The sequence below is a fragment of the Spermophilus citellus genome, assembly GCF_964194105.1.
Source record: "Spermophilus citellus genome assembly, chromosome: 13".
Lineage (NCBI taxonomy): Eukaryota > Metazoa > Chordata > Mammalia > Rodentia > Sciuridae > Spermophilus > Spermophilus citellus.
This window is the reverse complement of record NC_138193.1, coordinates 56,436,055-56,463,182: the sequence shown is the minus strand read 5'-3', so window position 1 is coordinate 56,463,182 and position 27,128 is coordinate 56,436,055. Positions and strand designations below refer to the sequence as shown.

The 27,128-nt window shown below is 48.3% G+C and overlaps 2 protein-coding genes across 2 annotated transcripts; one reads left to right on the top strand and one right to left on the bottom strand.

The window, feature by feature from the left end:
- Nucleotides 1-4,943: 4,943 nt before the first annotated feature.
- On the top strand, nt 4,944-9,790 carry ANKRD53 (ankyrin repeat domain 53; the record flags this gene model as incomplete). The annotated part of the gene is made up of 5 exons (XM_081265147.1): nt 4,944-5,135; nt 5,465-5,664; nt 6,385-6,549; nt 6,994-7,114; nt 9,089-9,790. The coding sequence occupies 5 exons, from the start codon at nt 4,944-4,946 to the stop codon at nt 9,788-9,790; spliced, it is 1,380 nt and encodes a 459-aa protein (XP_081121273.1).
- A 579-nt stretch (nt 9,791-10,369) lies between these two features.
- Nucleotides 10,370-19,800, bottom strand: TEX261 (testis expressed 261). Its single transcript, XM_081264710.1, has 6 exons — nt 19,609-19,800; nt 18,613-18,692; nt 17,121-17,274; nt 14,001-14,068; nt 13,273-13,375; nt 10,370-13,106 (listed from the first exon to the last, which is right to left on the bottom strand). The coding sequence occupies exons 1-6, from the start codon at nt 19,676-19,678 to the stop codon at nt 12,991-12,993; spliced, it is 591 nt and encodes a 196-aa protein (XP_081120836.1). The 5' UTR covers nt 19,679-19,800; the 3' UTR covers nt 10,370-12,990.
- Nucleotides 19,801-27,128: the final 7,328 nt, after the last annotated feature.

The window sequence follows — 27,128 nt, the reverse complement described above, 5'->3', positions numbered from 1 at the left end:
GCTCTTCTGAACTCTGTCCCTGCTTCTTTCTGGTAAATTAGCTGTCCCAGAGTTTGGATTGTTTTTAATTGCTTACCAACAAAATCTCCATTGTTTTTAGAGAACCATTAGACTTAAACTTCCACACCGTTACAAATAAAGCCATTTCTTTTGGTGGAGATCTTTGGAGCTCTCAGTTCCTCTGGATTCTCTGGGCATAATTTCTGAGATCCTCCTGTAGATCTGAGGGCGAGGACAGTAGCCTGATTGTCTCATATCATCCTGATTTTTGAGCAGGGTTCTGGACAGGGGCAGTCACATCTGGCCTCTCTCTTGATATAGAATATGATATAGCTATGAGCAAGTTGAGCCAAAGGTGATCAGGGCCCCAATATTCTCAGATCCTTGTGGGTGGAGCATCTACCCTGTTAACAGGGGTGAAGTGAAGGGATCCCTCCAATCTTTCAGCTGCACTCATGATGAATTTAGCCTGTTGTAGGAGGCCATCCTCGCACATGACTTGAGTTACCTCCCTGGCTGGGTGAGAGGCTCTTAGACACAGCTGTGTCAGAGCTTTCCCCACCCTTCTCCAAGTCCGAGGCTTGTCCATGCAGAGGTGTGTCTGGCCACTGCCCTGAAGATCCAGTCGTCGCCCCTGACCTTGGGATGCTGCCCCCCTTAACCTTCATTGGATGGGATTTTCCCTGGAATTTTTTGTTCCCCAATAAAGTCCACTCCCTGGCGTGTTCTATCACTCTCGCTAGCCTCTTCAGCATGCTATCAGATAATAATAGTCTGAATAAATAACTTCCTGCATTAGGTGGCTGGAGGCTAGAGCTAGGAGAAGCCGTCCTGGAGCTGGTTTTAAAGGTAATTAGAGTCTTGTCTCTTTAATTTAAAATTCCCTAGTGTTTTACTCATGAATCGAACCTTCTTTAATGAAGCCAGTGCTGGTCTGCTGGTTGCTTGGCAGAGCCTGTACCAATTGGAGCTGGGAAGGGGAGGGAGGGGCATGCTGGTGTCTTGCTTCTAGGAATGAGGAGGAGAGAACCCTCATTTTATTGGCCATATTCACCCATATTGAAGCTTTGGTCATTGCTCTGAAATGGAAAAGTCTCAAATGCCACAGATTCATACCATTCTTATGAGACTTAGGAAATTTTCTTGAATGTTTCTTCATTTTGTGTATGCCTTGGGACAATGCCCAGAGACTTTAAATAGTTCTTAAAAATAATTTCCACCAGTTATGGTTATTTCTTGAGGATTGGGCCTATGAATCTCCTCATACTACCATTTCAGAAGTGGAGATTGGGCAAAGATTTAAGACAAACTTATTCTAAATCTCAAAAATCCAGGAGAGGGCTGGGGATGTGGCTCAAGCCGTAGCGCACTCGCCTCGCATGCGTGCGGCCGGGGTTCGATCCTCAGCACCACATACCAACAAAGATGTTATGTCCGCAGAAAACTAAAAAAAATAAATATTAAAAATTCTCTCTCTCTCTCCCTCACTCTCTCTCCTCTCTCACTCTCTCTTTAAAAAAAAAATCCAGGAGACATCAGAATTATATTCTGGGTCCCTTCTAGGATCCTTTGGATCAGCATGCTATCAGATAATAATAGTCTGAATAAATAACTTCTTGGATGTGGGAGCTTCTGGTAACTGCTACCCCGTGAGACACCCAGTGGAGGGAATAAGACTCTAGCCCAGTTTTGCTGCTTCTTTGGAATTGTTCTGAAGCTGAAGAATAGGATCTATTCAGATTCTTTGAGAGTACAGGGGAGAACAGACAGGAAAGCAGGCACACAACTGGGAAATGTGTTTTAAGGAGTACAACTTGTAGCCAGGTGCAGTGGAGCACACCTGTAATTCCAGCATCTTGGGAGGTTGGGACAGGAGGATTGCAAGCCTGAGCAACTTGGTGAGACTCTGTCCCAAAAAAAAAAAAAAAAAAATGTAGCTCAGTGATAAAGTGTTCCTGGGTTCAATCCCCAGTACCAAGAAAACTGAAAGGGGAATACAACTTGCTTTCTCTAATGTTTCTAGATACCTAAAGACCTGCCCACCCCCACTGATTAGTGAACAATCCAGATACTTTTCTTTTTCCAAATCTTGAACCAAGAGGCAAACATTGCCTTTCTCATCTGTTGACACCTGTCTTTCAAATTTCCTTCCTCCGCAGAATGGGTGTGTCCATTCCAACAAGACAATATTATTTCCTCTCTGTATTCTGCAATTACAACTTGATAATCAGGGTCCTATTCCCTGTCCTAATCCCTGTCCCACTACCTTCACAGGCAGAACCCAGACCCACCAATAGAAGACTCCCACATGCTGGCAGCCAAGCCCGAAATCCTGTTACCATCTTTGGGCCAGTACACTGCTGAGTCACATGATGAAAGTTGGAATCAGCTTCAAGATCCATTCCAAGCATAATTCTTAGTTTCACTTACCTGCAGCCCCAAACAGTGCAGGGACAAGTTCCAATGCCCCCTGGGGCTTCACAGTGCTTTATTCCATATAGCTCCCTTTAGGGGCCATCCCACTGGTTCCAATTATTTTACTAAATGGAGAATTTAATCTCAAGAGCTTTGTACTAATCAGGCTTCAGTTGAATGTGACAGAAACTCAATCCAAACTAGTTTAAGCTTCAAGAGGATTGTGGGTGGCTCAGAGGGCTGGTGGGGACAGGGCATGGAGGAGTAGGCCTTTAACCTTGGACCTGGGATATGGTGACAGCACTCTCTGGGCTCTGCCCCCACTTCTCTGAAGTGTGCTTCCTCCCCCAGCCTTCCATCTCCTTCGTCTAGGACTGTAGAATTGCTCTGGAGCCATACCCTTACCTCTCCCTTCCAAGTGGAAATCAAATCTTTCTCTGGGCATTTTGTGTTGTCTGTCCTCCCCATGGTCTGGGTAGCTTTATACGTACTAGGAAGTGCTGCACCACTGAGCTAAACCCCAACCGCAGGCTTTGCCACTTTGGAAGGTACTTGGCAAGGGTCCTGACTCCTTCTGATTACTGGGGTAATAGGGCAAGTGGGTTCTCAGAGGAGGTTTCCCTGGAAAAGGGGAAAGGTGCTTCTGAGTGGAAAATTTTCATCCTTCCCTGCAGGTCATTATGGTCATAGAAGACCCTCATTCCTCCTTCAATTTTCCCAAAGCAAATATCTGAGATGCTGGGGTGCAGAGGGGAGAAGGTGCTAAGAGGGAAATGAAGTTAGCATGCCCAGAGTTAGTCCTGGACCCTCAAGACTCCTCTGGGGTCTATCCTCTTAAGTAAGAAGACGTGAGAACATGCATGGTTCAGTAAGAGAAAATGATTCAAGCAACAGCTAGTATTTGATTACTATATGTATGTAAAAAGGCAAATGGGAAAATATTGGCAAAGAATATCAAGGGTTACTATGCTAATAAGTTTTACAGATCAATAAAAATCATATTAAGCAGGGCTGGGGATGCCAAGCGGTAATATGCTCGCCTGGCATGCGTGGGGCACTGGGTTCAATCCTCAGCACCACACAAAATAAAGATGTTGTGTCCACTGAAAACTGAAAAATAAATATTAAAAAATTATCATTTTCTCTCTCTCCCTCTCTTTAAAAAAAAAAATTAAGCCTGACAAGATGGCACTTGCCTGTAATCACACCTACTTGGGAGACTGAAGTAGGAGGATTGCAAATTCAAGACCAGCCTCAGCAATTTAGTGAGATCCTTTCTCAAAATGAAAAATAAAAATGGCTAGGGATATAGCTCAGTTGTAAAACACCCTGGGTTCAATCCCTAGTTCCTAACAACTATAATAACCGTAAATGTGTGGATAGTGCTTCTCTGCTGGCACTCTTAGGCTGCTTGCATGCCTTGACTACCTGTGAAGTAGACACTGTGATCCCCATTTTGCTGAGGCAGAAACTAAGACACAGAGATCAAGTAACTGGTCCCCACTGCAGGTGGAAGAGAAGTGAATATAAAACCTTTCTGGAGGGCAGTTTGGAAATCCCATATTGACAGCTTAAAAAATACTCATTCCTTTTCATCTAGTAATTCTACTTGCAGAAATCCATCTTAAGAACCAGAATTGAGCCTGCAGCATATGTGACATGGCAGCACATCCATTATGATGCTAGACTGTGGGTGCGTCATAATGTACGTTTATTACGTGGAATGACAATGGGAAGTAACTGGAACGCCAAATGAAGAGATACAAAAATGTACTCATGACGTGTGGATAGATCTCAATAGAACGTGATTTCTGCAGCTGGTTTCTGCGAGATGATTTTTCATTTCCACACTGTGCTTCTGTTTCAACTTTTGTAATCAGAACGAAAGCTAAGTGTGGTGTTTGCTGGGTTAGATGTTGAGTTTCCAGGGCTGTGGACCCCTGGCAGCTAGGGTGGGGGTGTATTGTCTCTGAGCACTGTAGTGGGATGGGAGTGGGTGGCAGGCAGGTGTCCTCCCAGGTGCCTGGGTTCTGTCCCCGCATGGAACAAGGCTATAGACATTTGAAGCTGGTGGGATGGCTTACTGACTCCCTGGAAGCGGCTGCCAACAGCCGAGTAGCTACCCGGTGGAGCGTGGGAGGGTCCACGCACTGCCACACCGGTTGCGAGGCCTTAGGCCAGAGCTTCAGATTCTCTATAGCTTCGACTGACAGGAGCTCCTCTGTGGGCTCTGCACGGTGGTTGGAGCCCCGGGACCTGGAAGCGGAAGAATGCAGAAGACCGAGCCTATGGACAACTCCAACGGGTTCTCCACAGCGGTCATCAAAATCCTTCCTGAGGTTCATGAACAGTGACTCCAAGCGTTCCAGGTGGGCCCAGAGAGAAGGCGAGCACTGGGTACAACGCCTCCCAGACGAGGCATTGTCATAGAGGGCGGGGGCTGAAGCTGTCGCGGACACTCTGGGAGCAGGGCTAGGACCAAGGCTCGACCCCTGGGAGGTGCCCGGGTTAGTAACTGCCCTCGCCACATGGACGCCCTTCGCGGTCCGTGCAGCCCAGTCCCACTCACCCCCACCCCACGCGACCCTAGCATCTTGGAGTTGGGGGACTACAAGGCCAGTAAGTGCTACTTTGAGCTGTTTGCGGCCGCTGTGGGCGATGTGGAATGGCTGCGGTTCTGTCTGAACCGGAATCGCGGGGAAATCTCAGCCGACAACAAGGTAAGGCCTTGGAGTGTGGGAACAGGGACTGAGGTCCCCTCTTCCCACCTCCTACTATGCAAAGAGCTCCTCACGTAGTAATCACCTGGGCATCCAGAGATGGCCTTTTCTCTGTGGCTGGTCCTATTCACCTTTAGTGGGAGGCCATTGTGGGGCAGGGAGGGGAAAGTATGAGCTGATGCACTGGGGGTGGGAAAGGGCTGTGAACCACTCCTAGGGAACAGGGAAGAAGAGACGAGTAACTCCAAAAATTGCTACATAGGCTAGGTTGTGGACCCAGGAGTCCCAATCTCGCTCAGCTTTCTCTTACTGTACTCTGGACCCCACAGGGCTTCACTGCCATCCACTGCGCGGCCGAGGAGGGCAAACTTCAGTGCCTACACGTCTTGGTAGAGGAGTACCAATTTCCAGTAAACTTGACCACCCGAAATGGTCAGACCCCTCTGCATCTGGTCATTAACAAGGACAACAAGACTGTGGCACTCCCCTGCATTTACTACCTGCTCCAGAAAGGAGCAGCCATTAATAGGTGAGTCCAGCCTGTTTCAGAAGGAGGCTTCTTCTGGGCAGATAGGAATTCCACTTCTAGGCAGGCAGATCCTTGCAGGTGGGGCTGCTGGAGGGCAGGGATTGGGACCCACCTAAAGCAGTCAATTTAGGTGGCCACTAAACTTCTAAGCCTCAGTGCTTGGGTTTCCAAACTCATATTTATATTGGAATCACCCAGGAGGCTTTCAAAGGGTGTGACTTTTTTGGGGGGGGGCATGGGATGGGATTAAACCCAGGGCTGCTCTACCACTAAGCTACATCCCCAGCCCTTTTTTTTTTTTTTTTTTTTTTTGGAGGCAAAACTCAGTTCCCGAGGCTGGTCTCAAACTTGCAGTCTTTCAGCCTCAGCCTCCAGAGCTGCTGGGATTACAGACATGCACCACCATTGCCAGTTCAAAGGTTTTGCTTTAATGGGTCTGTATTATGGCCTGGGCTTTGCAAGTTTTGAAAGATTCCCAGATGTTTCTGATTTGCAGCTAAGTCTGGGAACCACTGCCAGTGTCTTCAACTGATATTTGGGAGGATCACATGCTAGTCCAGGAGCAGACATTAAATTAACAAGAGAGGGAAAGGGACACAGCCAGGGTCACCCAGTGTGCTGGCAGCAGAGCAGGGCTTGGAAATTGGTCTGCCCACCTGATGAGCAAACACCCTTGCCTTTCCTTTCTACCCTCTTCCCTTCCGATGGGGCCTTCTACAGCCAGACAAAAAGTGGCTCCACACCCCTGCACCTGGCATCCCGTGAAGGAATGCTGAGCTGTGTGAAGTTCCTGGTGCAGAATGGTGCCAATGTCCATGCCAAAGATGCCGCCGGTTGCAAGCCCATTGACTACTGCAAAATATGGAACCGTCGTGCCTGTGCCCGGTGAGGGTGTAAGAATCACCCCCAGCCTGCAACCCACCCCTTTCTCCCAAACCCTCTCTTGATCCTCCCCCAGAGCCCTCACCCAAGGCTGAGCCTTTGAGAGGAAGGTCTGGGAAACCAGATGGTAAGGGGATAAGCCTGCTAAGGAGGACCCCCACCCAGGATATTATTGAGGTTTTTGCCAGGCCTCATCTTTTTGGGTTAAATATTGCCATCCTTCCTTACCCTGGTGCCCCTGGCTCCTCAGCAGGGGGTGGTGACCAGACCACCAGACACTTTCCTCTTTTCCCTGCAAAGGACCCCTGGACAAAAGCAAGAGTCATTTTGCTCACCCCTGCTCTGGCAGCTCCTCCCACCCCCTCCAAGTCCTCAGTAGCCACCAGTCTCCCCAGCCCTGGTGGAAACGAAATCTCTGTGGGATGACACAGCCCATCTTGGCATCAGGTTCTTAAAGGATGCCATGTGGAAACGGGACAAGAAGGATTTTGCCCGTGAGATGGGGAAACTGAAGCACCTCAAGGATCAGCTGATCGTCATGGAACACAACTACCTGGCTGAGTATCAAGTAAGGGGGAGGCTGGGCAGGGCCAGGCACTGGCTGCTCTGCAAGCTTGTGAACAGAGAGCAGGAACTCATGTATTATGGTGAAAAGAGCATTAGAAACACTTCCAACCAGCCCACCACTCAGCAGGCTGAGGCAGGAGGATCATAAGTTCAATGCCAGTCTGGGCAACTTAGCAAGATCCTGTCTCAAAACAAAACAGAAAAAGGGTTTTGGATGTAGCTCAGTGGTACAGCACCCCTGGGTTCAATCCTCAGTACCAGGGGCAGGGGGAGCACTTCCACCAGAAAGAGCCCCCCTCTCCCCCATACTCTGGTGAAATCTCTCCCACATAAGCCACACTTTCAGTCAAGTTTTTTTCCTGTGTCAGAAAGTAAATATAGCTGAAAAGAGCAAGTATTCAAAAGCCCCACTCAGGATGAGATTCTCATCAATGAGACCAGGACCTGCCCAGCACTGGGACTCACACACTGTTAAAGAGATGATTCATCTTTCCTCCCAATAGACCACCACGCTAGGCACCTGCCAGACCCTGTGGCCCCAAAGACCAACAGGTGTGGTACCCACTCTAGTGTAGAGGCAGGTAATGTTCCCATGGGGGTGGTGGGTGTCATGAGGGTCCTGGAAGGGATGCTTAAGAGGGATATTTAAAGGTGGGCAGCAGTTGGCCATATGAAGAAGTAGGGAAGGGCTGACCAGGCAGAAGGAATAGCCATGTAAGAAGGCATAGGGACACATGGGAACATAATATATGCAGAGAATGGCAAGTTTGGAGATCAGATGTGAGTTAGAAATGACAAGCTAGATAAACTAGAGTTAGAAACTGCTCTGGTAGAGGTCCAGAGCAATGAAAGACTTTGGCTAGGGAAGAAAGGAGGATTTCAAGCAGGAATAATTAAATAGACTGCAAACAAACAAACAACACAACAAAAACGAAGAACCTACAGAGATGCCAGGAATCTTAGGTAGATCCTTAAGTGGGAGGGCTGCAAGGCCTTACTGGGACTGCAGCTATGATCTAGCTGCACTTCTCTCCACTGTTCTGCATCCCTCTGTTGTGTCACCCAACTCTCACAGTCACATACATGTCCATAGGGAGGCAAAGCCCTTCTGTTTCCTGTGGCCCTAACCCTCCCCAGACTCCCTTCTAGATCTCCACCAGGGGAATCTCTTGTTGGCCTCAATTGGATCATGTGTCCATTCTTGTTCCAATGACTAGAACTAAAGGAAAGCCATATGCTGATTGACTGAGGTCTGGGGCAAGGCTGAGGGGATTATGATTGGCTTAGCCTAATCAGAGCCTACCCCTTGCAGCTGGGTCAATCTCTGAAGTATCTGATTGCTTAGCAACAGTCTGGGAGTGAGACATTGAGACTACAGGGTGGGGAGTTTCTAGGACAGGTGGAAGATTCAGTTCCAATGGAGGGAAGGACAGTTTGGCAAATCATTGCTGCTCAGCCTGGGAGACAGCCAACTGTAACCTCCCCTACATGGCTACTCAAAGCCTACCTCTCTGAGAGCCCTGTCCAGGTTAGCTCTGCCCTATTCCAGGTTCAGTGCTGTAGTTTGGACTTCTTGTTTGCCTTTTCCCTATCAAACCAGAGACTCTCATGTGGCAAGACAGATATCCACTATCATACTGAGGATTCTTCTCTGGGAAGGGAGCTATTATCCCCGTAAGGCTTGAGGTTTTTCCTAGGACAAGAACTGTGTCCCCCTCCTTAAGTTACAGGCTTACCAGGTCAGAGTATATCTCCCCCCATCAAGTCAGAAGTCTCCAAATCAGCCCAGAAGCTCTGGGGCCAAAGTTGTCTCCTTCATCAGAATAACGGCTCTCATAGGCTGGAGTTTCTCTCAAACTCAGGGTTTCCCTGTGCGAGGATAGTAGATCTGAGGTTTCCAAGGCCTGTAACCCCAGGGCCTCCTTCCACCTAAGTACTAGAGCAGGCCACCACCACTATTTTCCTATTGTTGCAGAAAAAACGCCAACTTCTGAGAGAAGCTGATTTCAGGAAATGGCTCCATTCCAAGCTGCCGTACCAATGCCATAGCCTGGTCCACAAAACCAGGGAAGAGGAGGATGATGTCCCACCTTTGCGTACTGCCCTCTCCAAGACTCAAAAATCCCAGATTTCTATGAGCTTCCATCCTTCCTTGGAGGAATATCTGCAAATTATATCACAGCGGGTGGTGCCTCCCAAGCCCAAATACCAGAAGCCTAATATCAGACGGCCCAGCACGTGGAATATTAGCACTAACCCTTCCAGACCACCTACCACCGAGATTGGAAGCCCGCAGGGAATCCGCCTGGGCGTGCACCCAGACCCGTGCTTGGAGCACGACTTCCAGGACTTTCTAGAAGTGACTCCAGACCCTACTGGTGGAGCATGGCTGCAAACAGTGGACGGCCACTGGGTGGCGCCCGTGCCCAAGTTGCCTTATGAGGTGATAGTCCGAGTTCTGTACCCAAGCGCACAGCCATATAGGATGAAGGTGCCCCAGGGCCTTCATCCCATCAACATACTGGATGTGCCCAAGAAGCAGCACTTCAGTGAAGACACCTTCCAGGCCAATGCTCTGGTCATGAACCTGCGTGAGATATTTGATGAAGCCTTCTTGGCAGCCATGGGAGCTCATCAGGGGTCCCCTGACCTGCCTTCCCCCCAAGGCCCTCCATAAAGTTATTCTGGTGGCCTCTCTACCTGAGGAAAACCAGTGAAGGCTGCGGTGTGGTGATTCACATTGTGGGTGGGGAGGATGGGAAAGGAGTGTCTATGAATTTCCCACTCTCCAGCTCATTAGCTCAGACTCCAGGCCTCCCTTCTTTCTGTGAGGAAATCTTTTGGATCCCCCAGGAATCCAAAAGAGCAGAGCTCTAAGGTTCAGAGTGGGGGTCAGTCACTATGTTAGGCCCTAACAATGTAAAAGTGACACTCTGCTTCCCTACCCCAGCCCTTTGGGATCAGGCTTCCAAAACAGAGGGACTGCAGGGAAATTCTGCAGTCAGAATTACTGCCTGCTGTAGGAGCTGAGCCTCACTCCTCACTGCAGATCCAGCCTGGGTGGAGGTCAGCTAATATGTCACACCCTGGTCATGGGCTTCCTACCACATGAGCTGCCATCCCTTACTCCTACTGCCAGAGGTTTCTGGAGTTCAGTGAGATCTATGGCTTTGATGTGAGACTATGAAAACACCTGTACTTCCTCCAGGAAGCCATCCCAAGTCCCCTGAAACCCCCGTGCGCACATCACAATTCATTCATTAAACAAACATTTATTGAGTGTTTTCTATGTGCCAGGTGCCAAACCAGGCACTGTTGATACAAAAATTCAAGGACAGTTCCTGCCCTCAAGGAGCTTACAGTCTAGTGGGGAGACAGACCATAAAGCAGGCAAATAAGCCCAGAGTGATCCGTGTGGTGTGCTGGGGTGGGGCTGGTGGAAGATAGGACATTCAAAGCTCCTTGGTGGAAGCAAAATCTTAATTGAGACTTGACAAAGTACCAAAGTGAATGGAGGAAAGGAGAATCAAAGTGGCACGAGAGCCATGGCATCTTTGCATACAGGAGGCGGGAACCCAGAGTGCAAGAAGGCCAGTGACAAGGCCAGAGAGGGAAGCAGGGATCAGAATACCAGGAGTCTCACAAGCCATGCTAAGGGGTCTGGACTTTATCCTGAGGGCAGTGAGAAGCCATGGAAGGCTGTAGGTCAGGGAGTGAGTGACTTGATCCAACTGTGCATTTTAGAAAGAAAACTCTGGCTAGCCATGGGATAGAGAAAAGGTCAGAGGCTGTCAGAAGGTAAAAGCTAACAGTGGGAGTGGCTCAAATCAAGAGATGTTAAGAAGACAAACTTGACAATTTTTAGAGATTAGACATGAAGGGCCAAAAGAGAAAGCAAGTTTCCTGTCTGGCTCCTGAGTGATCTTGAGACCAAGACAGGTACCCCACAGGGGCAGTTTTGCAGAGATAGCAACAAGTGCCAACTGGGCTATGTGCCTTCTGGGTCTGTGAACCCAGAAGGCAGCAGAACTATGATTCAGATCAGGAGGGATGCTGGGGATGGAGGTCAACTCTTAGTTCCTTGGCAGAATCTCTGAAGCCATCAACCTGGATATGCTCCCCCAGGGAGCCCACAACAGAATCCTGAAAGACCCCAGCATACACAGGGCAAGCAGAGAAGCCTACATAGGAGACTAAAAGAAGCAGCCAGAGAGGCAGAGGGATAACCAGCCACAGAGGTGCCAGGGAAGTGTGATTTAAGAAGCAGGTGGTGATCAGCCATGTCAGCTGCTGTCAAGATCCAGTAAGATAAGGCATAAAGCGTCTGCTGGATTTAGCCCATGAAGATCCCTGGCCACCCATGGGAGAGCGCTGACCAGCAGTAGAGTAAACAGAGGGAGTGAAGCCACATCATCAGGATAAGGAATAGAGAAGTGGACAGCAAGGGAGAGTAGGAACAGCTTTCAGCCCATCAATGAGGAAGATGCTGGCCTCGTGCCCTCTACCATGTCTGTCCTTGTCTGCATAGCAGAAAAGGGCCTAGGAATCTCACCTGCATCCAGAGAAGACCAAAATGTGCTAGTCCTCCCAGGGAAAGGGGAAGGCTGGCATTTTAAGAGAATGGAAATGCTAAAGTCAAGGAAATGAAGGGCTATGATGGGACTTCAGGCATGATATAGAGAGGAAAGATTTCCAAGCACAGGGTCTCCCCAGTGGTTTAAAGATAACACATGTGCAGTATATTTCTGCACCTGCAGCCTCACTGTGAGGTATAGGACATGGCCAGTGATGGCTCTCATGGGGACTTCATTCCAATATGTACTGTTGAACACTTGCAAGGCACTGTAGTTGGAGTGCAAGGTCAACAGATGCTGGTCTGTGCCTGAGACCTGGCCTGCCTTCTTAGAAGGCAGAGATCATCTCCCTGGAGGCCAGCAGCACACAGAAGAGTACCAGACATGTGTGCTCTTGGAGCGACAAACACCCTCTCCCACCAACCCCATTTCTTAAAAAACAGGCTAGAGCCCAGGCTGCCTGGAAGCCAGTTTTTATTTTTTCTTTGAGCCTGGAATAGAATTTAACCAGAAACCACTCCTTTTCCTCAGAGGAAGACTTATAAATAGGATACTGTAGATGTTATTCTGAAAATTTAACCCAGTTCTAAACTATCTCCTATCCCCAGCTTGCCAGAGCCTCAGGGAGAAAAGACCCAGATGAGACAGGTGCATAAGAAAGGCTGCCTCAAACTCCCTGCCCAGGTTCTATTCCTCATCTCCACCCCCTTCCCACTAAGGGCCACAAGAAGAATTCCTTTGTGAGGATAAGACCCAGACCCAGAAGAGTCCCTAGAGCAGACAACTAGTCTAGTCCAGGCAGAAGATTAGCAGGGAGAAAGGAAGGTGAACTTTGGGGGTATTAAGGCAAACAGTGCCACCTAGAATCTTTATTCAAATGGGAATCAGCAATTAGACAAAAATCACAGTTCAACAGCAAAAACCATTTCTCTTGAGTACCAAAACATGGCCCCTACCTATGGCCATCTGCCCAGAGAACTTGTCACCAACTGCTCTCCAGCTTCACAGACCCTGCCCTGCCTGAGCCAGAACCTCCCAACCCTCCTCAGGAGAGAGAGGGGAGGGCCTCCTGGCTAAGCAGGCTCTGCCACCCTCACTGGTGCCTTGTGAAGGAGACAGTCCAGCAGCATCAGATCCGAGCCAAGCTGAGTACCCTGAGGAGGGTGGGATGGAGTTTCAGAATTGAGGGGAGGGAAGCCAGGGCTGGTAGAAGGTGCCTTCCAGGCTCCTGGCCCCTACCTAGAACAAAGGTCCAGGTGCCTGACTCTCCTGATCTTGCTTCCACATCCCCTCCCCAGGAAGGTCAGTATATCTTCTGACGACTGGGTAGAATGGCCTCTTTGATGAAGGAGAAGACAACCAGGATCCCTAAGCGTTTGCCCCGTTTGCCTTTGGTGAAGTAATTGGAGACCACGTCATCTGTGGAGACACAGGCAGGGAGATGAGTATCAGAGTGTGTATGTGTACACACAGCTCTCCCAACCCAGAGCCCCAGTGTCTCATCATAGGGCTGGGCTCAGGTGCCTCCAGCCAACTCAGGCCTTTCTGGCATCCCCCCACCTGGCCCTTTCAGACCCCTTCTCACCTCCTGGCTGCATGGTGGAGGGCAGGACGTTCTCCCCAGCCGAGAGCGACACAAAAAATGCAAAAGGGATTATCCACAGGCAGAAAGTGAAATAGGCCAGGACCTGGCAACAAGAAAGACTGAAAAGAGGATGTCCAGGAGGCAGCAAGAGCAGGCTAGGTGTGGCCACCATGGGTATTAGAGAGGTGGCTAGGTGGAAACAAGGACTGTCCCTAATCTCTGCAAGGGCTAGGGGCCAGGAAATAGGGTCTGGACATTCTCAGACCTAGAGATGATTCAGTAGTGAAAGGCCACATTCCCAAAGAAATGACCTTGTCCTTCCCTGGGGCTTCAACCTGGAGCTCTAAGGTATGGAGCAATCCTGGAAGAAAACCCTGGCAGGCCATGATGGGGTCTGGGGCTCAGAGCTACAGCCCACCCCTGCCCTGTGAGGTCTGAGTCAGACAAGGCCAACCCAGTGTCCCTTCAGGGCCTCAGATGACCCCATCAGGGTGCCCTAAGGACTCACTGGGGAATGCAGTATCTTCCCCACCTCAGCCAAAGGGATCCCTCAGTTCCTCAGCCACACTGCTTTCAAAAATCATCTATATCATGTTTTGTTTTTTAAAACACGTGATCCCTCAGTGTACTCAGTTTTGGATCATAGCTAAGTTTATAAAGCAAATCATGCTTTACTCCCTTTTCTCCCCCATTCCTGTTACTAGCTGCATATGCTATGCAATTCTTACCTCTGAGAAAGGATAATATTCTTCCGCAAAAAACTGAAATGCTAGGTAATGATTTACCACCACTAGTCCTGTTAAGGGAAGGAAGAGTCAGTCAGCTTGGGAGGCATAATGTAAAACAGCATTCATAAACTTCCAAAGGCCCTGAGATTTGGGGGCCCTGTATCTCACTCCTGATTTTGCACTCAACTCAGAGTATGGCTTTGACCCAGTATATCCCTGTCTAGAACTCAGCTGCTCATCTGTCAAGATGGGAGGATCAGCCAGGTGTGGTGGACCACACCTTTAATCCCAGAGATGCAGGGGGCTGAGGCAGGAGAATCACAAGTTCAAGGCAGCCTCAGCAACTCAGCAAAACCCTCAGCAAATTAGCAAGACCCTGTGTCAAAACAAAAACTATGCAAGGGATGTAGCTCAGTGGTAAAGTACTTCTGAGTTCAATCCCTAGCACCCCTACCCCCTGCCAAAAAAAGATGGGAGAATCAGCCCCAACCTGTTCAATGCAGAGGGCATCATGAGTAAAGTCAGAAAATAGGTAAGAAAGTTCTAGCATGTTAATAAAAAGGGGATTCTGTGTTACATAACACAAAGCCTGGTTGCAATGAAACTTTTTTTTTTTATTATTAGTGGATGTTTTCTTGCAGTATTGGGGCCTCATGCATGCTAAGCAAGTGCTCTACCATTGAGCTATATCCTCAGGCTTTTTAAAATTTTATTTTGAGACAGGATCTTGCTAAGTTGCCCAGTGCTTACCTTGAACTTGTAATCCTTCTTTAGCCTCCCAAGTAGCTGTGATTATAGGTGTGTGCCAACACACTCAGCATGAACTTGGTTTTTATTGAATATGAGTTCTAAAGAAAACTCTCCTATAGGGAGTAGGTAGAAGGAAGACATGATTATGCAGACCAGACCTTTAAGAAATTCTAATCTAAACTGAGAAGCATAGAAATAGTCAACTCAAGTAAAGGGGCCCTCATTCCTTGGGAGTAAAAGGCCATAGTTTGTAGACACTTTGAGGTATAATCATATGGTTCCTCAAAATTCTAGGGAGGAGGTCCTTCCCCATCCTACCCCAGAGGGAGGCAACTAGTCTGATATGTTCTGGTCCCACACATACCTCTTTAGTGTGCAACTGAGTTTATGAAAAAGAGCAAGCAAGTAAATCCTGGAGAGAGGTTACTCAGAGATAGGTGTCCCTAACTGTTCCCATGTTGAGATGAAGGGTAGGCATTAGAAAGAACATGTCCTCTGAATCTGAACCTCCTCACACACCCCTCACAGCAACTACCATGTCTCTTTTCTACCCCCTTGCCTCACCCCTTCTAAGATGACGACCACAGCTCTGCTTGCCTAGACATATGCTAAGGCTAAAGGAAACTGAAGACAGGACAATGCCCTGTGCCCACAAGATCTTTTGGAAAATCCCAGAATCTCGGAAGGCTCAGGCAGGAGGATCAAAAGTTCAAGGCTACCTGGGCAACATAGTAAAACCCTGTCTCAAAAATAAAAAGGACTGGGGATATAACTCAGTAGTAGAACGCCCCTGGGTCCAAACCCCAGTACCATTAAAACAAAAAATCTAGGGCTGGGGTTGTGGCTCAGCGGTAGAGTGTTCGCCTACCACATGCGAGGCCCTGGGTTCGATCCTCAGCACAACATATAAATAAATAAATAAAGGAATTGTGTCCAACGACAACTAAAAAATAAATATTAAAAAAAAAAAATCTAGCCAGGCACAGTGGTGCATGCCTGTAATCCCAGGGGCTCAGGAGGCTGAGGCAGGAGGATCGTAAGTTGAAAGCCAGCCTCAGCAACTTGGCCCCTGGGTTCAATCTCCAGTACCAAAAAATAAATTTAAAAAAATATTTTTTTTTAAAACTACCTTGGGCATCTAAATGGCAGGCTATAGGCTGGGGGAATGATAAAGGAAGCCAGAGGAGTCAGGACTCCCACAAAAAACCCTGATGAAGAAGTTTTACAGTGAAATCACACCAAGGCACTCAGGGAAGAGATCAGTCCTAGTTTATTACTGAGCCCTACCTGTGGATAATAATCTCTTTCAAAGTTTTCCACAGAAATAGAAAAGTAGCTCTAAAACAACCCCCGTCTCTGTCTTATACCCTGACCCAAGGCTAGGCTGACCAATATGATTAGCAGATGAAACAGCAAACCTTGTGATGCAAAACTTTCTGAAACCTTCTCCATGAACACCTGTAAACCTCTATAATCATCTACTACGTGCCAAATGAATTTCCTTCCCAAAAGTCCTGTCAGAAGTATCACCTCCAAACAGATCGAGTAGCTAAGGCCCAGAGAAGGGGACATGACTACACAAAGTTAGAAAGTGGTGGCAGGGCAAAGGCAAGAAGGCAGGGGCCCTCAACTTCAAAGGAGCTGCAACCACTGAGAATCTAACTTGAAAAGGCAGTCCCCATGAGACATCTGCACCAGGCCCTTGTCTGCAGGAGGCTCACAGTCCTTTGAGGCTCCAGTCTTTTTTCTTTTTGGTACTAAGGATTTTTAACCCAGGGGTGCTTAACCACTGAGCCATATCCCCAGCCCTTTTCATTTTTTATTTTGAGATAGGGTCTCACTAAGTTGCTTAGGGCCTTGCTAAGTTGCTGAGACTGGCTTTGAACTTATAATCCTCCTGCCTCAGCCTCCCCAACTGCTGGGATTACAGGTGTGCACCTCTATGCCTGGCAAGGCTCCAGTCTTAATCATGACTTTAGGCCAAAGGACTGGATGGGAAGCTGCCTACCTCTCAAGATAGGGCCTCAGGCTTTTTAGGCCAAAGTGGTTTCTCTGAGGCTGGGACTACTCAGTCGAGAGCCCTGCCTCTGCCAATCTACACCATCTTCTACCTTCCCAAATCCTTCTTCAAACTTACCTCTTTGGAAAGGCCCTCCCAGTCTAAGCCCTCCCCCCAAAAAATTCCAGGCAATGGGGCTAAGTCAGGGTCTAGGGGCCTCAAGACTGAGAAGTCCATCTGCCCAACCAGCCTAGCCTCCTGGAGGACTTTGTGGCTTGCTTCCTTCTCTGTATTCCCTTCAGTACTCAGGACTGAGATGGGCATATTTATTCAACCATGTCAGCTGCCTCCCCAATTCTGTCTTCTCTCACCGCATGACAGGATGAAGTTAGGCGAGGTCAGCATGATGAAGGGGAAGGTCTGGAGGAGGCCAAAGTAGACCAGGTTGGTGAAGAGGCCTACGCCAATCATGCTGGTGGGGAAGCGCTCAAAGACATAGAGCCCAATCAGCACAGCTGTGGAGAACTGGAAAAAAAAAAAAAAAAAGAAGCACTCGATGCAGGAAGCCCTTCCACACAGCCTGCCCAGACTCTCTAACCCCAGTTGCCTATGGGTAGCACTAGGTTCATACTTTAATCTCCTCATTTATAGTCACAGGCCTGGTTTCCCCAGCTAGACTCTCAACTCCCAAAGGGCAGCTTCTTTAAATGCCATTTCTCAAATTTTTTTTTTGCGTTTTTTTCTTTTTATAGTGCTGAGGACTGAACCCAGGGCCTCATGCACATTAGGCAAATGTTCTATCACTGAGCTACATCATCAACCCTTGAAGTTCTTTGACAACTACCCAAAGTAAGAAAAATGTACTACAGTGACCCCAACACACACACACACACATATATATGATCAGAGCTCAAATTTAATACTAGTCTTTCCTTTTCTTTTTTTCCCATTTTTGGTGCTGGGATCAAACCCAGGGCCTCATGCATGCTATGCAGACACTCCACCACTGGGTTACACTCCAAGCCCCTATTCCTTTTTTTTTTTTTTTTTTCCTAAATGCTGATCCCAACCTACTGAACTGATTATACAGCTCAATAATGAATTGTGCCCGAAATTTGAGAAACATGTTCTGAAGGAGGTGTAATTGTCAGTGCTTAACAAGTGACAGTTGGCTGAAGGAAGGTCTAATTCCTGCACCAACACCCACATGCTGGGCCTCTGAGCCCAGAGCTAAGGGCTACAGTCTTGTCTCCACCACTAACTTCCAACACCAGGCCATGTCCAGAATGGAAGCAGCTGCTGACCCCAGGAGGCTTGAGTGGCAATGGACTCTTCCTGTCCAGATGTACCCCCAGTCTCTCCTGCAGCTGGAGGAAATCTGTCAGCAAGCAATCACTCCTGTGGCCTTGGCATCAATAACACAGACCGCATCCAGGAAGAGAAGCCTCCCATGAGGCACACGTGGTGTGTGTGGGGGTGCTCCCCTTAGGACAAATCACTCAATCCCATTAGAAAGACAGCATTGAACAAGCATTCAAAACTGTCCTTAAGGTTCCTGTAAGTTCTAAACGCTGGAGACAGAGCAAGGAGACAGAAACAGTGAAAAACAGCCAAGCAAAGGCAAAGTCACAGGCCTGTCAACAGAGGATGTCCACTCAGCTGTCACCTTAGGAACAGAGAGCGAGGTCTGCAGTGCCACTTGGGGAAGGAGGCCAAGTGGTAAGCCCAAATCTGGGCTCAGGAGTGCAGAACCAAAAGACAGGTCACAGACAGGGCTCTCATCATCCAAGCCAAATTTTCCCTACTTCCTGCTTTTGAGCTAGACAAGAACAAAGGGGAATATTGGGGAAAGCTACCACTTACCCAGATCATGTATTTTATGATTCTGCTGGTAGCCACTGTGTATTCTTCTATCAGTTCTGCCAGGTAGTAGAGTCCAGCCGCTGGGGAATGGGGAGAGGAACAAGCAGGGAGAACATCAGCCAGGGTGACTTCTGCCATCCTGGTCATCCCTCTCAGCAGCCAGTTCCCCACCAACCCTCACAGACTCCAGAAACTAAGGAACAAATCAAACAATCCACATGTTGCCCTTACAAGTCTGGAGAGGCAGAACCTTGTTGGAGCAACTAAGGAGAAATTTCATAAGAATGAATGGAAGCCGGCATGGGACTCCTCAGCGCAATGCTAACCTCTGGCCCAGAGAACATAATTTCATGCACTCGTTCAGTAAATTTCTTCAGGGCACTTAATATGGGCCAGGTGCTAGGCTGAGTGCTGAGAATACAGTAGAACAAGACAGACAAGAACCCTTCTGACCAGGTTGAGGGGAGGTGGGAACAAGTAGGGAGAAGAGTCAGACTAGCCCAATGTAAGAAGGCTACTTTAGGGCAGGGACTGAGCACTGCCGGATCACCAAATCCCGGAGGGCTTTCAGGAGAAGGTAAGATCTTAATTGAGATGGAGTAGGAAGGGGACACAAGGGAACAGAGCATCGAAGGCGGAGAGCAGCAAGTACAAAGGGGCAGAGGAAACAAGGCAACAGCAAGTGTTGGGGAAAGTTGGGCAAGGTGGGCCCGCGAGGATGGGAGCGGTTAAGCGGTAAGCAGGCGCCGGGAGGGCACTTCAGTCAATCTGGCACTGCCAAGCGGACTTTGTGACACCTGGCAGGACGCGCGGTCAGGCCAACCGGCTGGGCTTAGCCGAGAGTGGCAGGACATGGGGGGCTGGGGGTGGGAAACGACGAAGGTCGGGGGCGCTGAGCAGGGACCCCCAACTCGCTCCAGACCCCCCGCGATGCGACCCCTGGCAAGTCCAATGCCGGGGCGGAAGCCCGCAAGGGCCAGGGTCGCGCACTCTCACCGACGGCCAGTGTGATGAAAGCCACCTGGATGAAGAGCGACAGCCAGCTCAGCATGTACATGAACCACATGGCGCCCCCACCCCGCCCGCCCCGCGGCCGCCGGGACGGGCCTGCGCGTTTGGGCTCCGGCAACACGGAGCCACCGCCACCGCCGCCGCGTCCCCGCCCCGCGGACGGCCTACGGCTCTGCGCGGCCGCCAAGAGGAGCCCGGCCCGAGCGCCGCCCCCGGCCAGGTCCGCACTAGCGCCGCCCGCCGGCTCGGAGGACCAAGCGCTGCTGCCGCCTCGGCGCCGCTCTTGCTCTCGGCTGTTTCTTTTTCCAGCTCCGCCGCCCAGCGGACGCTGAGCAGCTGCAAACCGCGGAACAGTCCCCAGGAGCAGAGAAGAGGAGGCACTCTTACAGCAGCTCAGAGTGCAGGTTGTCCACTAGGCCTTCTCTTGCTATCGCAGGTAACAAGGACGAAGTTATTGATTGCCTTACAAGTGCCGGGGCTGTGCAAAAGGCCAGGCTCCATGTTCGTGACGGAAATTGATCCAATGATGCGAATCATTTTCTGCATGGAAGTTTGGGTTACCTTGCTCCAGGTCACACATCTATGAAGTCTCACAATCAGGAGTTGAAGTGTTTTTAATTGGTCACCCTCAGACCTAACTCGACCTTTATATAGAGGCTCAGTTCTTTGGGGGTCGATTCTTTCTGTACCTTTGTGTCGCTTGCACCTTGCTCAATGCTGAGAACGCAGGATGCTAACTGCATGGTCTGCACTTACCAACCCTCTGGGAGAGTTGTTGAAGGATCAAGAGGAAGGAAGTTCTTGTTTAAAAGTTCCCCATCTAGTGGCGGAGACAGGTGTACAAAATAAAGTGTGTATAAAAGGATTCTGGTATGCTTTTTCCTATCAGCACACATTTTGATGCATGAAAAAGTCAAAATTACCATAGGATCCAGCAACTCCACTTTGGGGTACATAAGCAAAAGAATTGAGAAAGTAGAGACTTTGTACACCGCTGTTCATAGTGGCATTAGTCATAATAGGCAAAAAAGTGGAAACAACACAAATATTCACTGATAGATAAAAGGATGAAGAAAAGGTGGCATGTATATACAACTGAGTATTCTTTAGTCTTATAAATAAGTGAAATTCTGGGCTGGGGATGTGGCTCAAGCTGTAACATGCTCGCCTGGCATGCATGGGGCGCTGGGTCCCATCCTCAGCACCACATTTTCTGGAGATGAATAGTGGTGATAGCTGCAGAACAATAAATGCACACTTACGGTTACTGAACTGTATACTTTAAAAAAAACATTAAACTGTAAGTTTTGCATCATGTATAGTTTACCATAATGAAAATACATACATTTTCCTATGAAGAGAAGGAGTGGAGTTCAAGAGTGGAAGAAAGCATTCCCACTGTATGTCTTTTTATATCCTTAAAACACTGAGCTATGTAAATATATCACCTATTCATCGTTTAAAAATTTTAAATGTCTACAGTATACTAGATCTACTAGGATGTCTCAAATTTTCTGTTGTTACCCAATCACTTTGTGAGAAAAGCCAGTGTGGTACTTGAGAAGGAAGAGGGTTAACCTTGGATCATGTGACTTGGTCGTTCCTGATTGGCCCAACAGGGTAGCTTCATTCTCAGATCTTTTCTTCTAAGCAGTTTATATTTGAGACACAGAAGCATCACAGAAGCATCAATGAATAGAGGCATGATAAATTCTTAATTGATCTTTAAATATCTCTCCAGAAAGGAAAAAATAGAAAAGCATCCTCCATCCCATTCCAGAAACTTGAGGTTCCAGAGGATGGGAACATTTACCCTAGACTAAGCCAGCCAGCGCTGTTACTCTAGATCTGGACACTTTCATTGCCCCACAGTTTTAAGATTGCAGACTGGCCATAGGAATCAGAACTAAGGAACCAAATTTTCTCTGAGACAGGAAGAGAGAGCCATAATTTCCTGAGAGCCACGAGAAGCAAGCAGTTAGAAGTAAAAGCAACTGGCTCCTATCTGTTCCATCCAGCCCAACAGGACAGGACAGGGATCAGGAGGCTCCTTGGGACCATGCCTAGCAGGGAGTCAGGCTGGGGAGCAGAAAGCCCAGGCCTTGCTTAAAGGAGAGAAAGAGAAGAGAGCAGAAGGGACCCACACTCAATTCAAGGGACTTATTTCAACAATGACAGGATTTGTAGATTCAGAAGTCCTGATCAGATTGTTAATTCAATCTTTGACAGGCCCTAGTAACTACACATATTCTTTTAATTTTTACTTACATTCATATGTTACCATGTAATATCTGCATGTGGGGACCAACTCCCAAAAAATCTCATGAGGGGGCCTGGGGAAAGCTAACTATGTCAACATCACACTTCTTGACCTTTTAACTAACATCAAGGACAGAAGATAAGATGTGCTAGCAGTCACAGTGCTCTGTGCCACCATTCCGAGTGAGGATGAATTAACACATCTAGTATAGGAAATAGTACTGAGGCAGGCACATAGGGTTAAAAATTGGTGATAAGAGTCAAGTGACAATAAGCCCTGCAACTCCAGAAGCTAAAGTAAGAGAATTACAAGTTTGGGGCCAGCTTAGGCAACTTGGTTAGAACCTATCTCAAAATAAAAAATTGAAAGGGCTGGGGATGTATATCAGTGGTACACCACCCCTGGATTCAATCCCCAGTACCGGAAAAAAAAATTGGTGATGATTAAAAGAAAGGCACTACATGCTCTATGTTTAAGATAAGTGGCAGAAACAGGAATAGAGGATTGAAGTTCAAGTCAGAGACAAAAGGAAAGGCCTGCATGCTTTATGCTTAAGCTGAATAGTAAACCCTACCCAACTACTTCCATTGTTCAAGATAAACAACAGAAAACATCAAACATGATGCAAATATGTCTGATCACAACACCTTGACCTATCTAACTGTAATCCTCATTTAAATGAATTTCTGTGTTAAAAGATATGCCCAGGAGGGTAGTTAGGGGAGACCTAACACAATTTTAGGCACATTTTGAAACGTGTAAACATTTTTGACCAAGTTTAAATTGGACAGATACAATAAGAAATTGCCCCATAGCTTATGTATATGTTAATTTGTAGCCCCTAAATGTATAAATGCTATTCACCTCTTGATTTGTCTGCTATTCTGCCTACGAGGATGGATGCTTGCCTATGAGGTAACCATCTTACTTAACTAATCAATGTAACAAATGATTCTTTGTAACCCTCTCCATGTAAAAGCCATGTTTGATTTCTATCCTGAGTGAGTTAAAAGACCTGCTGAGCCAGTGACATTACTACTATTGTCTCCATCTTACAGATGAGAAATGGAGGCACAGAAAGGTTCAAAGTCACACACCTCGTGCTTAGAGGAGATTTGAATGTGGGAAGCCTGATTTCAGATAACATGTGATTTTCCTTTGAATCCTCAAGTCACCAGTCTTTGCGGTCAGGTGATTCTGCCTGTCTACACAACACGTGCCTTTTGGCTAGTGGGCTTGGTCTACCTTATCTCTATGCGTGCTGCCTGGACTCCTGGGCTCATCCTTTCCTCCCTCTGTCTTTATCCTTGCAGGAACTAATGAATACACCAGAGGAGTCCAGTTTTAGTCACCGCTGGTTTGGTCTCCAATGTTTTCACTATTTTGTCTTCTCACATTCCCTCAAAATTCACTGCACTCAAAGCCTGGATGGGCATTTAGTTGGATCTGTGGTCCCATGGCTCAACCCAACAGGCGGGATCATCTCTGGGGTCTAGAAAGACGTTTGTGTGGAATAAGACCAAGATCCCATGGTCAAAGTTCCCATCACCTGGCTGTGTTGGCTGCTGCCCTCTAGTGGCCATCAGAGGAGCTGGCGCAGACCACAGCGAGGGTAGAGTTAGTGGCCTCCTGGAAGAGTTTTGTAGAGATAATTGAGGCCTTACTGCCAGTCTTAAGAGTGAAGGCCAAGTAGGGAGGCCCTGAGAGCGCGCACACACACACACACACACACACACACACACACACACAAACACCCACATCACACCCATCACATACACATTACACACAGCTGTGGTCAGGATTCACCTCAGCTTCTGGGCCTGTGCTGCCTCTGACTGACCAGGTAATTGTTGTTGTGCAAGACACCATGAAGTCAGACACAGGCACAAGACACCATGAAGTCACCAGGCAGACAGGCTTGGAGACCCAGGCCCTTCTTTCCTTCTAACCTTTATTCTCCTTTTGTGATTCTTGCCTAGACCTGACTTGTCTCTGCCAGCTCCCAGGCTTCCTCACAAAAGTTGGGGGTTGGGCAGATTTAAGGAGACATGTTCCTGCCCATCCCACTCCACACCCAATACATACCACCATGTCACCACAAGATGTCCTCTTTTGATGTCCCCATATCCTAGGGGGTATTTTTTTCCTGTAATGGTTCATGTAGTTAGCAAGTTGGTTTGGTATTCCACAGCAGGGTAGGATAGCCAGAACAAAATTCTAGTAAGAGACAAAGCTCAAACCATGAAAAGCAATGACGGCGGCTGTGTCCACAGCATCTGTATGTCTTAGTAGTCTAAGCTTCCCAACCCCGACCTTGTTTCTACACTATGTCTCTGCCCCCACTCAAGCAGCTGCTTCCCAGTCTGGGTACCCTCCCCCATCCTGGTCACATGCTTGGGGCCCCAACTCAGGTGTCTGAGTTAAAGAGCTCTCCAGTGACAAGTCCTCAAAGGCTCTATTAATTGCCTCAGTTTTATCTTCAGCTAAGCTGCCAGGCCTGAGAGGAGACATGACGAGAAAGAATCTGATGGGGGATGTAAGACCCCAGCAAGTTGTTAAATCAAATTTCTAGACACCAAGAGATCTCTGAAATAAAAGGATTTATTGAGCTGTAACAAATGCTAGTCTGGAAGAAAGGAAGAGTCCTGGGACAAATTCCCTAAGCCAGGAGCAGCATGGCGAGGTAGCAGTTGGGAAAATATCCATGAGATCTAAACCAGAGTATTTTATAATGAAAATTTTGGGAAAAGAAAGAATCAATTGCTTACCCTGGAATTTCCTTGGCTATAGATAAAAAGGGCAGAACAACACGAAGCAGACAAAATTTTGGAGGCAGTAGGTTAATGTGTAAGGAGAACTTGTCATTCCTGGACCGGTCAGGGTTGTCAGCAAAGTGTGATGGCTCCTTGAAGGTTGTCCTCTTGGGGTTTTGTGTTAAGGGTTTCAAAATACTCTTGGGGATGTGGAGCAGGTTCTTTGTTTGACCTGAAGGGGTTAGCGAAATAGTTTCTCTTACCTCTTTTCTCTTACATTCTTAGCCTGTAACTATATTTAGGACATGTCAGAATTTTTCTCTAACCAATATTCAGTCCTCCCCCCTACACACACACACACACACACACACACACACACACACACCAGAGCTCTTGAGCAACACTGTCCAGGTCCTGCAACCTGGTGGGGTGGGTTAGGGTGGGGGAGCAGCTGGCTGGTGGAAGTCCAGCTGGCCTGGGCTTGGAGGGCCTCTTGGAAACAGCCTTATTAGCCAGGACAGCAGAGAGGCATCACGGTTGCTTCTGTCATTAGCATAATGCAGATCACTGAAATCCAGGCCTGAATGTCTCCTGGCCTATATGCAAGCAGCTCCAGGTGGTCTCCCCTGACAGGAACTTCTGATGAGAAGAAAGGGGAATACTCTTGCTGACCAACTGGCCTCCTTCCAAGGGGCACAAAGGGGATCAGTAGATCAAAGAAGTAAGAAGGTCCTGGACCAGGAAATAGCCAGTGCTACCTTCCACTTCACAAATCAAGCCCAAGGTCAATCTATATATGAACACCTAGCCCACTTCTCTGCCAGGAACTCTTACTCATTATTCAAAACCCAGTTCAAATATTGCCTAAGAAAGTCACGGGAATGTGTGTATCTCCATGTCCCCAGATCCCAGCATGGCACAGAGAATTGCATATATGATGGGCAAGAGCCGTCCTGCCTGTAAGGCTGGCCCCTGCAGCTGTACTTCCACCAGGTCACACTATCCCCCTTGGAAGGGTGGATCCCTGACCCAAACTAGTGAAAGGGTCACTTGCTGGAGAGGGTCCCTGTGAGAAGCTGGATTGGCCTCTGTGCAGTGTGTGACACTCAGCCATCACAGTGGCAGCTTGTGAGCCCCACAGCCACCACTTATGCCATGTGGGTAACAATAGCAGTTTGTGTTGAGAAAGCCTGAGCTGTTGTACGTGAGGAGGAAGTGGACATTGGGTGTGGTCTGCGCCTTCTGATCACAGTTCCAGGCCTTTCCTGTCCCAGCTGTCTCCCACTCTTGGCTTCTATGACACTGTTGAGGATCTGTTTCTTGCAAATTACTTGTCCTAACTTCCCCCAGAGAGGAGATTTCAGGGCTGAACAAATGCCCCTAGTTATCTAAATCATGTCTAAATGGAGCCTGGTGGTTCTCAGCCCTAACCATGAGCAGACTCCCTGGGATGAAGTTCAGTTTCAGCAGATTTCCAAATCCCCACTTCCACAGGGTTCCCACAGGGCAACCAGGTGGAAACCACTACCCAGGGGAAAGAAGAACACAGGAGGCATGGATCCTCTGGAGTCCTGAGACCTACACCGACCAGGCCTCTCAGGTTGGGCTACAGAGTTTTTGGCAGTGGAGGGGCCAGCATGTGTCCAGCCTGCCTGTCCTCATTTTCCTTCCAGCTCTTACCTTGCAAAAGCAAACCCTGGAGCTTTCCAGCCCTACTGCCCACACAAGATTCTCCAGATCATGACTCTGAAACCTAAAGAACCTTGCCTATCTTGTCCCCTGCCTCCTGAACAAATCCCTTCTACTCCTACCCTGGCGGCACTCAATGTGCCCTTCTCTTGGCCTATCCAGTTATTACAGTCTTTCAACACACAATTAACATCCTTGCCTCCAGGAAGCCTTCCTGGTTGCTCCAGAACACTCTAACCCTTTTCCTCTCTGGCCTATGTCACCGAGAGTCAGCCTCCTGACTCTCTTGCTTCTTTAGTTAATTTTCCAGGCATTTCCATCTTGCTTCCCAGCCAGTGTGCAAGGCCCTGTGGCCATCATCCATAACTTTGCCAGACACCAGGCTTGGCACGAGGCAGATGTTCAGAAATCTCTGGGCCCCTTTCTCATCTCCCTGCTCCAAAGAGTCAGCTGAGGATGCCAGGTGAGATAGGAGTAGGCTTTCTCTTATACACGCATGCAAATGTGGCCAGTGGGAGTTGCTAAATTGGGAGGGAGGGCAAGATCACCTTTTAATTTCATCCCAGTCTGGAATCTCTGTGCCCAACACACCAGATGAGCTGCCCATCACAGACTGCCTACCACCTTCCATACATTCTCAGAGTGGACAATGGAGGGATGTGAGTCTGAAGCCACAGCCAGTGTAGGAGACCAAGATTGATGTGTGACTGGTTTTAGGGCCCTGACTGGCTAACTGCATGGCTGTGTGTGTGTGTGTGTGTGTGTATGTGTGTGTGTGTGTGTGTGTGTGTGTGTGTGTGTTG